Source organism: Colletotrichum fioriniae (genome assembly GCF_027942845.1).
Source record: "Colletotrichum fioriniae strain IMI 355084 chromosome Unknown scaffold_1, whole genome shotgun sequence".
Lineage (NCBI taxonomy): Eukaryota > Fungi > Ascomycota > Sordariomycetes > Glomerellales > Glomerellaceae > Colletotrichum > Colletotrichum fioriniae.
In genome coordinates this window covers 7,016,586-7,029,358 of record NW_027076837.1, presented here as the reverse complement: position 1 = coordinate 7,029,358, position 12,773 = coordinate 7,016,586, and the positions used below count along the sequence as shown (strand labels likewise).

General features: G+C 51.8%; 3 protein-coding genes across 3 annotated transcripts; 2 read left to right on the top strand and 1 right to left on the bottom strand.

Annotated features, from left to right (window-relative positions):
* Window positions 1–549: 549 nt before the first annotated feature.
* Window positions 550–1,506, bottom strand: N0V96_001816 (uncharacterized protein; the record flags this gene model as incomplete). The annotated part of the gene is made up of 1 exon (XM_053193040.2): window positions 550–1,506. The coding sequence occupies one exon, from the start codon at window positions 1,504–1,506 to the stop codon at window positions 550–552; it is 957 nt and encodes a 318-aa protein (XP_053049571.2).
* Window positions 1,507–7,515: 6,009 nt separating this feature from the next.
* rhp57 (DNA repair protein rhp57) lies at window positions 7,516–8,901 on the top strand (the record flags this gene model as incomplete). The annotated part of the gene is made up of 1 exon (XM_053193039.1): window positions 7,516–8,901. The coding sequence occupies one exon, from the start codon at window positions 7,516–7,518 to the stop codon at window positions 8,899–8,901; it is 1,386 nt and encodes a 461-aa protein (XP_053049570.1).
* A 1,414-nt stretch (window positions 8,902–10,315) lies between these two features.
* ypt1 (ras GTPase) lies at window positions 10,316–11,373 on the top strand (the record flags this gene model as incomplete). Its single annotated transcript, XM_053193038.1, has 5 exons — window positions 10,316–10,326; window positions 10,537–10,660; window positions 10,719–10,766; window positions 10,843–11,070; window positions 11,176–11,373. The coding sequence occupies 5 exons, from the start codon at window positions 10,316–10,318 to the stop codon at window positions 11,371–11,373; spliced, it is 609 nt and encodes a 202-aa protein (XP_053049569.1).
* Window positions 11,374–12,773: the final 1,400 nt, after the last annotated feature.

Here is a 12,773-nt window from a genome sequence, read left to right as displayed (position 1 = left end):
GGTAATACCTAACCTTTGACCGGAACCCTGTTTTGTTGCCGACTCTTGGTACACTCCTTGGTATATTGGTTTACAAACGTCGCACAAAACTGCTCTACCTGCTGTGCCTGCTGCGTGTCGGGTACGATATTTACACGTTTTGAAACTTTGTGGACCACGGTGGAACGTCCCTTCAGTGTGATAGGATCAATTCTTTTCATATCATCTCAGAATCAAAGAAGACAAGAGGATGAGCCAACCTACCAAGAAGTCCATTATTTCCCAGTTAAAAATCAATAAGTTCATACCTGTATCTCTTTGTAAGACATCAATCTTCATTAGAGTATAAATCACACAGCACAAGTCTAGTACAACCCCGACACACCAGATTCCCTACCACGGCAATCGGGTAGTCGCTTCAATCTCTGTGTAGCGAACCACCTCACCGCTCCAGGAAGAGAAAGCATTCCCAGATAGAGCACACGAAATTATACACAGAAACATACACGCCTCATGTCGTAACAGCGACGATCAAGATCGACAGAAGCATTCACCGCCGCACAAATGCAACTACGCAAGCTCGTGCATCTGCCCCTTGTGTCCATCACCACTAGCAGGTGCCTCGTGAATAGTCGGCTGCGGCTGCCCACCACCGCCGCCAAATTGCTGGAAGCCACCTTGCGTATGGTTCGGGCTGACGGGTCGCGTGCTGAGGCGGTTGCTGTGCGTTCCCTGAGACATGGCACTGGGGCTCGTCGTGTCCGCACGATCGGGAACCGCCATATTACCGTTGTAGTAGGGTTGCTGGTAGCCGCCGCCCTGTTGAGGAGGAGGAGGTGGCGTGCTGCCGTAGTTTTGTTGCGGGTATCCGCCCTGGCCGTCGTACTTTGGCTCGTAGTAGGATTGCGTCTGCGTTTGGGCGCCATACGGTGCCGGCGAGCCTTGGGGCGCTGGAGCGTAGCCCATTGGGGGTGGTTGATGCTGCTGCTGCTGCTGGCTCATCATCGGAGGTTGACCCTGTGATCCGGGTCCGGGTTGGGGTTGCTGCGTCTTCTTCTTCTTGCGGAGAATAAAGAAGATTCCAAAGCCGATGAGTGCGAGGACGGCGATGCCACCGATGACGCCTCCGACGATGGCACCGACGGGGGTTGAGGACTCGCTGTTGTTATTGTTGTTGATCCCGCCATTATTGTCATTGTCGGGAGAAGTAGTGATAGAGGGCGCGGATACAGAACCGCTGGCGGTGCCTGTGATGACTCCGGAGCTGGCTGGTCGGATGACACTGCTGGATGTCGTATCGTCTGTCAGGGCTAGCGGTGTCCAGTTGCGCGCTGGTCCGCCGGCGTAAGTGGTCGTCGCGGCTTGCGGGGTCGAGATATCTGCCGTATTGCACCAGTAGTCAAAGATGCCGTCTGCAAAGGAAATGGTGTTGCAGTATGGCCGAGCAGTATTGGTACTGAAACGCGATGTTAGTCTTCTCGAGTACTTATCACGTCTGGAGAAAGAGCCAGCCTCGAGATCATACATACCATTTCAAAGTGAAGCGATCAACAAGACAGCCACCATCACAGAGACTAGACGACGAGACCTGTTTAGAATCGTAGCATGTCCGCCGGGCACCACAATCACTGGCGTCACAACAGGCAACTCGGCCGGGGGTATTTCTGTTCACCGATGTGAAGAAGATGCAGCTGGCGGCGGTCCCGCATGTGTATGCCGCCCCGGCACGCCCAGAGATGTATCCGCAAGTGTTATCTGGCGCAACGAGAACTGTGGTCGTTGTTGATGATTGCCTTTTTCTCAATTCAGCGTAAGCGGGGGCTTTGGTCGGCTGAGGGCTGAATTGGTCGAGAGGAAAGTTGAATGAAGTGGTAGCCTGGGGGAGTTCGTAGATCTTGGCATAGGCAACGCTTGAGAGAGCCGCCAAGCCAGTGATGGACTTGAATGTGTTCACCATGATGATTCAACTTTGAATAGTGTCAGTGAGACTGGCGAGGACTTGATCAACAGTGTTGTGCGTCAAGTTGACCCAAGGGTGACCAAACAAGACAGAAGAGAAGAGGAGCGTGGCCCGTAGAGCGGATGGGCTGAACGCCATGTTTATAAACCTAACCCTCGTTGTATTCCTGTATCTGTTTCCATCGTTGTTGTTCCACAAAGGGCGCCCTCGGGGCACTGACCCAAGGTACGAGTTGTCTTGATAGTGAGCTATGAGGTGTAAGCACCGCCCGGGACCGGTTCATGCTTGGGTTGACTTCAAGAGCAGATCCGCGAATTGCTCAGCCCTAGACTAGCTAATGAGCTTAGGTTTCTGGGAGGATGGGCTAGCCAGGCATCTGGGGTCCAACCAGGCCAATCGCAGAAGAGATAGACCATGGTGGCTTGCCAAAGCTGAATAACAAGAGTGCATTTAGCGTGGGCGGAAAGAGAGGGACGAAAGCCACTGGAACTGCTGCACCAAGGGTGAGCAGGAAGAGAATAGCGGGGGAGGCGTGGAGACAAAGACATGGCAGAAGAATAGAAGCTGGGACAAAGTGTTGTTGCGCAGGGAGGATAAGACGTCCCAGGAATAGCAGATGATTCGGTCCTTCGAAGATACTTCACCACGGAGTCTAGCCAAACTAGAGCACAAAAGACTCGCTGGAAGCGCCATCAAATGGATAAGACTGAACAGGGATTGGCGGCTGTCGTGCAAGTCTGAAAGCTATGGCAATACTGTTGCCTAGATCTAGGGTCTTCTCGAAGAACATATGACGAACCTTGATAAATGGGCTAGTGGGGTCTTGTTCCCTCTCAAGAGGGCGCCGAAGTTGAAGATCGGATCCTTCCTCTCTGGAACCGAGAGTGCCATAAGCATCAGACCTTGCCGTTGAAAGTCGGGTTTCCCGTTGTTAGCGTGTTGATCGGGGACTATCCGGCGTGTGAGTCTGACGCCCTTAGGCCATCGCGGACTAGTTTTCGACCAAGGTATGCTGCACTAGTCCTCTCTCGCATTTGCTAATTAGACAAGACCACCGCCTGAAAGCAGGCTTCAGCCTCGGGCCTGTGCGTTTTTCTCTAGGTCAGGTTGAGATGGGGAAACGGCCCCATACCTCAATTGATTTCGAAATCAGTAGTTAATACGCGACTCTCCGGTCTTCTTCGTTGCCGTGTGCGTTGTTTGCCTTGTGCTTATTTGTTCCAATTGCCCAAGCGGATAACTAGCGGCTCCCGCCTGAACACCATCGGTGCTATGAGACATATGCTCCGTCTGCCATCCGTTCCCAAAGCGGGCATGTGAGAGAGAACATGTGAAGAACGATCAAGACAACAAGTCTCGCCAATCGGGGATGTCTATCGAGATTTGGACAGGCTGGCCGAAATTTTGATGGCTAAAATAGCACCACGGCCAGGCAAGTCGTTGAGAGGCACAGAGGACTGTTAGAGAGATGCTTCGGGGAAGTCAACAAGAGGTGCAGTGAAAGAAGAGGCGTGAACCCTCTGCTAGCCTCCTGAAGAGCTCTTATCGGCACACTGCTCAAAGCTCTTTCTTGTTGGGAACATACACCCGTGGCGCCCAAATATGTGTCTTTCCTCGGCAATGACAACTGCCATCGTTACTTCATCGGAAAGGGCCCCATGCAGTGAATTGATAAGCCCTTTTCGGCGGTCGGGTTGAACCGCAAAACAAGCTCTCCGCTGCTGTCATCAAGCACATCGCCGCCCAAGAATCGAAGACAGAGACAACTCCCCGCCTGAAATCATTTCCCTACTAAGTAGTGGTGTTTGGGTCATATTATAAAATAGTGTCAGAAATCTACCTGGTGGTTGTCCTGCTGCTTCTCTAGTGATCGCTATAGGAATCGAACCTACACTCCGTAGAGCTGCCAAAGCGATCTTTGAGACCGAGATCTAAGGAAGTAGTCCCAGCGTAAGATGGAGGTTTTTCATCATTGAAGATGGACATAGCCCATTATGGAAAGAGGGAAGAAGGTGATTACCGCTAAGGAGGTTGGAGGTGAAGAAGGGATCACCCCTTGGGGGAGGGAAATGAAGCAGGGTATGAGCTCGAGTAGAATGTAGATGAGGATACTGTAAGAGTCGTGCCGCTGTTGCTCAATCGTCTTACTAAGTCACAATCATGGTCAAATACCTCGTAAGTATGGTTGACACTCTCAACAGGCAGTGCGCCCTCCTCCTTCTCCCGGTGGGCTGGAGTCTTGTCAACGTCGTGCGCCAGGATGCATGGGTAACTCAATGAGAGTAGCATCCGTGGTGACTAGGTTTGGTGGCCGCGGCAGGAGTAGGGATAACGACGACGGCGAGAGTGAGGGTTGACAACGGCGGCGAAAGTAGGGTTTGTGGTAGCGGCAGATCGACCCTGTAGCTGACGTTGTGTATTGGTTAGCATGGAAGAGAGACAATTAGATCGATGTACACTTACATTCAATGGTCGTATTATTCTCGATCTCTCCACAGTTACCATTGGACCGGAAAGTTCAAACCCGGGCGGGAGTACTTCGAGTGCCATGGCAGAGCCTCACACGTGGCGCTCGCAACTGGGCCTGTCTGCGTCATGCCTTCGTGCTCGAAACCTCGGCTTTGAAGAGGTCCAGTGAGAAACACCGTCGCTAGTAGCTGCGCGCGCGACAAGAGGCCTGACAGTTGTCTCTACTGTGTCGCGATCGACAGCGAAATCGACATTGGTCAACGTCAGAAGCTTTCTGTGCTCTCGAGGAGGCCCAGCGAGGTTGTGGAAAGCTTGGACGTCGAGGGGTCTGTTGTTTCAGGCCATTCTGATCATTTAGATGTGACGATGGTATGGTTCAACAATAGCGTAAGGATTTCAACGCTTACTTTTCTGTCGGCTGGATTCTGATCAATAGCTTTGGTTTAATGGTTGGGTTCTCGAACTGAAAGCGTAATTTCCGAGTGCGGGATGTGTTGTTGAAGTAGAAGTAGAAGAATAGAGTGTGATTGAAGCAAGGTAAAATCGTGGCCTTCGTCAATGGAAGCTATCAACGCAGGGAAGAAGCCGTTTCTCTTGCTGGATATAGGTAGGTACATTTCGTAATCGATCGTAGGCCACCTAAGGTACCTTATTAAGGTACCTTCCACCTACCTAGATACTACAGTGTTGATGTTAATTTCACGGCAGGTGCGCTCTTCCATCTTACATCTTGGCCCGATACTCCAGAGGCATAGCCTTCTTTAGTCAGAAATGAGATTCCAGCGGAGATATCGAAGGTCAGAGGAGTTCATGACCAATAGCCCACATCAAAGAGAAAAAAGAAAACCGGGCATGTTTGCATACGTATTGACGACTTAGACTACTGCAGCGAAGATAATCAAGACAACAGAGTGACTATCTAGGAATATTCCCTCCCAGAACAACAGTAGAATAGATCTCTGCCGTGCGCACCCCCCTTTCCGGGTAGGAAGGCGGGCTTGAGAGTGGAAGCCACCTTTCACTTAGATAGTGCGCTATTGCTCGACGTCCCTCGGTGGCTCGCTGGAAGGCAAGGATGCTTTGTGATTGGAGGATAGCTCTTTGTCTAACCACTTTTGGACTTGGGCCCACTGAGCGCTGTACTCCACTGTTAAGGTTCCATTCCCTACATCCTCGATCGCCTCTGCACCTACTTGGCCCACCGATGGATCTCTCCAAGTCTCGGGCCTCGAATCGGCCGAGAACGAGGCATCCGGCGTAGTCAGGGATGGAGATGAGGCGATGGAAACTTTTCTTCTTGACTAGTACACCGGCCTCAGTTGCATAAGAGGCATGTTGGCTGGACATGCTATGATTAGTCGCCGGCGCCAGCGTTGTCTGGGTTGCCTAGGTGCCATGCCTGAGATATTTCCAAAGCTGTATTGCCGTATCTTTGGCACAAGAAACATGAATCATTCACATGGCATGATGTATCACGTTGTATGGCAAGCGAATTTCTGTCACTCTCTGGGAGTCGTTGTTACGTGTGAGAGGGCCAATACCTTTCAATCTCGATACTGATCAGCTACTACAGCGACAGGAGAATGGCATCCTAGTGATCATGTTGGAGCCAATGCATCCAACACGAGACGAGATCTTGAGCACCGTCCTCAGACACTCGCTCATCACAACTAAAGAATTAGGCAACGCTCTGCTTTAGTTATCGGTAATAAAAGACCAATGACGTTTGTAAACGAGAAAAGTAGGGATGAAGAGATGGTCGAACTTCGAATTGGGCGTGAACATATGCCCATCGTTCTCAATGGACTTGAACCACTCTTGCAACGGCTCAGTCAACCTTCTGACGTGAGTCCGAGGAAAACTATGGGGAAAGAATACTGTCTCAGGTCTTTTGTCGCTTTCAACCCATACCAGGATTCTAGAGCTAGGTTGAATAGCATACCTGCTGTGTCCAGCATTTTGTGTGGCAAGCACCTCTACCGCCTTGCTTCTTTTCCCCATGATTAACACAAATTCCACCGCGCAGGCAATTCAACTTCCCATACTTCGAGAGGTGACACCATTCTCTCTTTTTCTGCGGGCACTACTTATCTTCCTTCGTGAGTCCTACCCTTAGACTTCGGCTTTGAAGCGTCGTTTGTGCTTCGGCAGCTAGCGGTCCTACTATCGTTTTCCTGCGTGAGACTGATCATAGATCAAGGGTAGCGAAGAAGAGCCATCATGTGGTTCTCATCCTGCTCAAAGGAGAATGCGATTTGGTCGGAGTCGGCGTCTCTCTGCTAATGCTGACTGACCCAGTACCGGACTCGAGCCCTCCAGGGACGCATTACACCGTACACGACTTCTACTTGTGTGCTGACAGGCCGCCAACGACGGCGACTACATAGGAAGTCTGTGTCAATGCCCGAGCATAACTAGGCAGGGGTGCTATCGACCCCGCGGTGGACGTTAATACGAAGGCTCCGCGGACGTGAGAGCGGACATAGCCGATCTAGCTCATGTACTCAAAATGAAGGAAAACGCCGTCACTTATAAGATAAGGGCAAAACTAATAAGGCACCTATCGCAAAAAAGGGACGGGTTGCTTTGACATTTTACTTACCTATGTTACTGGGCTATTTTGACTCTATGCTAACGCCAGCAGACTGATCTCAGCCAGCCAGTGGGCGTGATGACATAATCAACAACACTCAAAGTCAGGTACGTACCTAGCCGAGGGAATCATAAATCTCCCCATTGGCTCCTGTCTTTGTGATGATGGCGTGCATCAATGCCTCTCATAGGTACATGTAGGTGAATATACGCCTGTTTGCAAGACCAATCCTGACCATAGCTTCCCATTTTGTTTTAATCGACACGCTACGACAAGAAGCAGCGACGCGCCCTTGGCGATCAGATCTTACCAAACTTTTCACTTCTACTGATTCGACTGGCCGAGCCCCTCATGACGGCTCCCAAGCTCTTGTGACGATTCTTGTTCACATCCCACTCACCAGGCCTTGCCATCTCAAGGCATCAACTCTTCAGAACACACCGGAGACTGGAGAATTCAAAGAGAATATAGAGGCCATTCGACAGTTCATGCCGCCGGGTTCTCTTCACATGCCATGTCCGACCTGCTTCAACTGATACCTGACTTCCCTGTTAGGCAGTTTGCTGGACTGCTGCAGACTCTGGAACGCCATCAGCTTTCCGTCACAGATTTACTAACTCAGGATGTCGTTGACATAGGCAAGCGCACTCAACTGCCTTTGCTTGACATCAAAAGACTTTGCGCCGCCGTCGTCGATGCCCTCCACCGCGACTTTGGTTCTGCCAACGAGCCGCCAAAGGCTAGCCGGTTTCTCAAGCGCTCCCTGACAGACCTTGAGAATCAATGGTCTACCATTAGCACTCTAGATGACTCTCTCGACCGAGCTTTGGGGGGAGGAATCCCAGCCGGTTATGTGACCGAGATTACGGGCGAAAGCGGCGCTGGAAAAACGCAATTTCTGCTCTCCTTATTGCTGGCCGTTCAGTTACCGCCGCCGTATGGCCTGGGGCGCCCAGCCATATACATCACAACGGAGGCTCAGTTATCCACCAAGCGTCTATCGCAAATACTGTCATCCAATCCGCGGTTCGCCGACCTTTCACCGGAAGACAAACCGTCTCTAGACGGTATCCTCAGCACTTCAACACCCGACCTTGAGTCGCAGGAGCACATTCTTCAATTTCAAGTCCCCGTAGAGGTTGAGAGGCGGAATACTGGACTCATCGTCCTCGACTCTGTCGCCTCTAATTATCGAGCCGAATTTGAGCGGGGGGCTCTTGGCAATCATGGATCAAATATGGGAGCTCGCAGCAACGAGCTTACGCGACTTGGAGCCTTGCTTAGAGAGCTGGCCCAAACATACAACTTGGCTGTTGTTGTCGCCAACCAAGTCGCGGATCGCTTCTCCAGTCCTTTCGCGCCGGTGGCGACCCCTAGAGCGGCGCCTACGGCTGCTGCTCCGAGTTTCACCCAGGAAAGTCCACTGGCATCACGGAGTAGAGGGATGAGAGCTTTCTCCCCATCGGCGGTGGAACCGACATCGTCCATAGCTGAGCATGTTCGTTCTAGCATGCCTGAACCTCCCGGCCTGGATGACTTTGGCCCGCCTGCGCCTCCCGCGCTCGCATTTGACCACCAGCAACGGTGGTTTACGGGATGGGGCGACGATCCGTTTGCTGAGTACGGACTCAAGACGCCCAGTCTAGGTCTTGTGTGGTCAACGCAGATTGCGTGCCGCATCGCCCTTTTCAAGAAGCCCGTGTATGGTGTGCATCGGCACATAGAAGATGAAGCTGATGATCGAGGTATGCCGGCGCTCAAGAACTGGCGACGATGGATGAAAGTGGTCTTCGCTCCTCACGCGAGAGCTACGGGGCAGGGTCTGGATGGCGCTGTCGAGTTTTCAGTGACCATGGCTGGACTAAAAGCTGTGATTAAAAAAGAGGCCGATGACGACTGAAGCGGCAGCTTCCTTACAGACTTTGATATCATGAGCAGTTTCGCTAGTGGAGGAAAATTAACTGGCAGGCAGTCAAAATCAACGATCATACCACCGCAGAGATGCAATTACCATTCAGTGATGCCTACTGGTCATCATCGTTTCGAAATTCGAGGCCACTCAGCAATAGTTTGGCCCTCATCATCTTACAACGCAACGGAAGTAGACGGTGGTGCGAAGTGATGTGTCCATGACAGTCAGGACTTCTATCTGGCGAAATAAGTTTCAGGAGGGAAGGACAAAGAGATTCATCACCTTTAGGGTTGACAGTGCTACCTTGGTGTTCCTTTTCTGACAATCATCAACCGTGTCAGATATCATAAGGGAATAAAAAGTCAGCCAAGGTTTGCATGTGTAAGTAGATATGCGGGATGAGTGAGGTTGAAGGCCGGAGAAGCTCCACATGAACCGTAGAATGTGGGGTCTTGACACGAACGGCCTCTCCCCCAATCCGATAAAGGGATACCTGTCAAGGTCTCTGCTCTGGAGATATCCGTATTGTTCAAGACTTGCTTTATGTGGTAGTGGGCTTATTGAGCAAGGGGATTGGGAGATGATAGAACCGAAATTGATGGTTAGAAACGAAACAAGCTTTCCAATGTTGAAAGAGCCCCCAAAGGATCAAATACCACCCGACATTTCAGAGGAAACTTCCGCCGCAGGTCGCAGCTGCTGGCGGAGGCGTTTCATGGAAGACGAATAGCACTTGACCCCCTGATATTAAGGACTGCAGGAACGAGAACGGACCCCGGCACCTGCTTACGTACTGCATCCGAAATCCGATGTCCCAGAAGTGTGGAGGCGCAGACACCTGGAGGACGCCACTGGATAAGGACAGGCTCAACCTGTCGTCCCTGCCTTGCCTGCCTCTCCAAGGGTCACAGAGGTGTCTGAACAGCCCCACTCGAACCGGTCCAGAACACTAAAAAAGGTGCATCACGTGCTAAATCCCGTGTCTTCCTAGCCTCTTTTAAAGGTTTCATTCGTCGGTGACATCTGACTGCTCAGGTCGACGTGGGTCCTTTTGTTCCTTCTGCCAGGCGGTAACCCAGTGGACACCGCACTGGACATAGGACTCTGGGCACAGGACACCGGGCACTAATCAGAGACTGGCACCCGACTGGTACTCTGTACACCGCGCTAGAAGCCTTGACGTAGCAGCAGCCTGCATTTACTCCATCCGACTCCTACCACCTCACTTGACCTGTCCTGACTTTGGCTTTGTTGCTTTCACAACCTGGAACCTCACCACGACACCACCGAAATCCATCAACCTCCCAACACCTACACAACGCCCATATAATCGCCCAGCGCGCCTACATCCGCCGCATTTCTCGATCCCTACCAGACTTCATCAGACCCCCCGCTATTCACAATGAACCCCGAGTAGTACGTTGCCTCAACCGCCTCTTTGCCTTGCGAAACGAGGAATCCCTCGGGAGTCGCCGCTCAGCTGACCTTGTTCTCTCTCACAGAGTCTCCCCCCTCATCGATATCGACTTTTCGATCCTTTCAGTCTTTTCGCTGCCATGTCGCGCAAAGCGCGAAAATCGCCAATATGATTGAGATTTGGCACCGATACTGACCCGACGCCAGGTACGACTACCTCTTCAAGCTTCTCCTCATCGGTGATTCCGGTGTTGGAAAGTCTTGCCTTCTGTTGCGATTCGCCGACGACACCTACACCGAGTCCTACATCTCCACCATCGGTGTCGACTTTGTATGAAATCCCCCGCTCTGCCGACGGCGACCGATCGCCTACTGACGATAAACCTTAGAAAATCCGCACGATAGAGCTTGATGGAAAGACGGTGAAGCTGCAAATCGTGAGTTGATCCTGGTGGAGAATATTCTCAAGGAAACGAGGCTGTCGCAAATGCTGACATTTTGTCTCCTTCGTAGTGGGATACTGCCGGCCAGGAGCGTTTCCGCACCATCACTTCCTCCTACTACCGTGGTGCCCACGGTATCTGCGTCGTCTACGATGTCACCGACATGGACTCTTTCAACAACGTCAAGCAATGGCTTCAGGAGATTGACAGATACGCTACCGAGGGCGTCAACAAGCTGCTCGTTGGCAACAAGAGCGATATGTCCGACAAGAAGGTTGTCGAGTACACCGTCGCCAAGGTCAGATAGCCCCCGCCGGCTGTTGAAGCGCCACATTGCTCGACAACTCCCACTTGAACTGTCAAGTTCTTCGTTATGACCATCTGTTTGCTAACCCTTCTACAGGAATTCGCTGACAGCTTGGGCATTCCCTTCCTTGAAACCTCTGCAAAGAACGCCAGCAACGTCGAGCAGGCTTTCCTGACCATGGCCCGCCAGATCAAGGAGCGCATGGGCAGCACGACCGCGAACAACACGAAACCCTCCGTACAGGTTGGCCCTGGCCACGGCGTCTCCTCGAACTCGGGAGGTGGCTGCTGCTAAATGTGTCGTCCCTGATTTCTACGAAGCCCGCTTTCCTTACCTGTGTTCTATGGCATTTTACGGATTTTTCTCGGCGGAGGGGATACAGCTGGGCAGATTGGGCGAGGAAGGGAATGCACAGCTCATGACGGTGTAGGGATCACATTTGGGTTGGACGATGCTGTGTCGTTCGCTTTTCTCTCCTTCCGCGCAAAGGCTGCTTTCCATACTTCTACGCATAGATGAGTGTTGATTTGGTTCGTCCCAGCTTCTTCGCACTGCACACACACACACACACACACGCAATCGACACAAGATACCTCTGTAACTGAACCCAGGACGTTGTTCACGGCAAACGACAGGGCTTCTGGTGCGTGACGGCGACTCAGAAGCCAGACTCTGGGGCGTTCCGTGGGAGACTTCTAGGGACCTCACTGAGGGCAGACGGGATAACAGGGTTAGCTCGACGTGTGTTACAAGCGTAGGCTTTGTGTTGCCGGCGCGCGTGTACTTTGCAATCAAGCTTGGTTGGCCGGAGGGCGAGCACATAGGCAACGCAGCGGGCCGTACGTATGGGTGTCTGCGCAGTTGTCCCCAACTACATGTCTTCTCTTTTTTTTAGTTTCCCCTCCTTGGCGGCTGCTGCTTTTCTGGTAGATAGGGTCGAAGTAATGGGCAAGTGACGTTTTCCTTCTTGATACTAAGGCAATCCTGGGAGGTGATGAATCCGTTTGTATTCCCATTTCGTGAATGGGTGAACGAGACCCTGCAGAATCTAGGCCGTGAGAGTCTCAGTCTCAGTCTCAATCAGTTCAGGCGTTTCCCAACTCCGTCAAAAAAAAAAAAAATCACTGCCACTACCACAGAGCGTTTGCAAGTCGAACCAGACAGAAGTAATGACGTGCGGCGGACACGGGGGTTTCGGATGGCCCGGTCATCGGTCATCGGGTCCGCCTCACGTGGGATGGATGGGTTCCTCCGCTCCTCTTGCCTAGGACAGGCAGTAAGTGTGTAGCGTATGGTGCTTACCTACCTTACCTAGGTTCTCCCCCAAAACATCCCACGGGGAAAAGGGGTGGGAACGCACATGACCCCCGCGCGCGGTCACATGCGTCCGGAATGACTCTGCTATCCGATAAGCTCAACGACATGACATGGACCACTAACTAGCTACTGCTTAGCCACACCACATCCCTCTGAATTGTGGCGACGGAGACGGGTTTGGAGGAAGGCGGGATGGATTGAGGTAACGAATTTTAGGGACTTTTGTTGAGTGTTTAATTTTTTATTTTTTTTTATTTTTAAAAAAAATTAAAAAAATTCATTCGAAGAGGATGAGCAGTGGTGTTCCTCGGGTTCAAGTGCGCAATGATGATGGGATTGGGGCGGCGGGACCTGCGATGAACTCGATCAGACTGGAT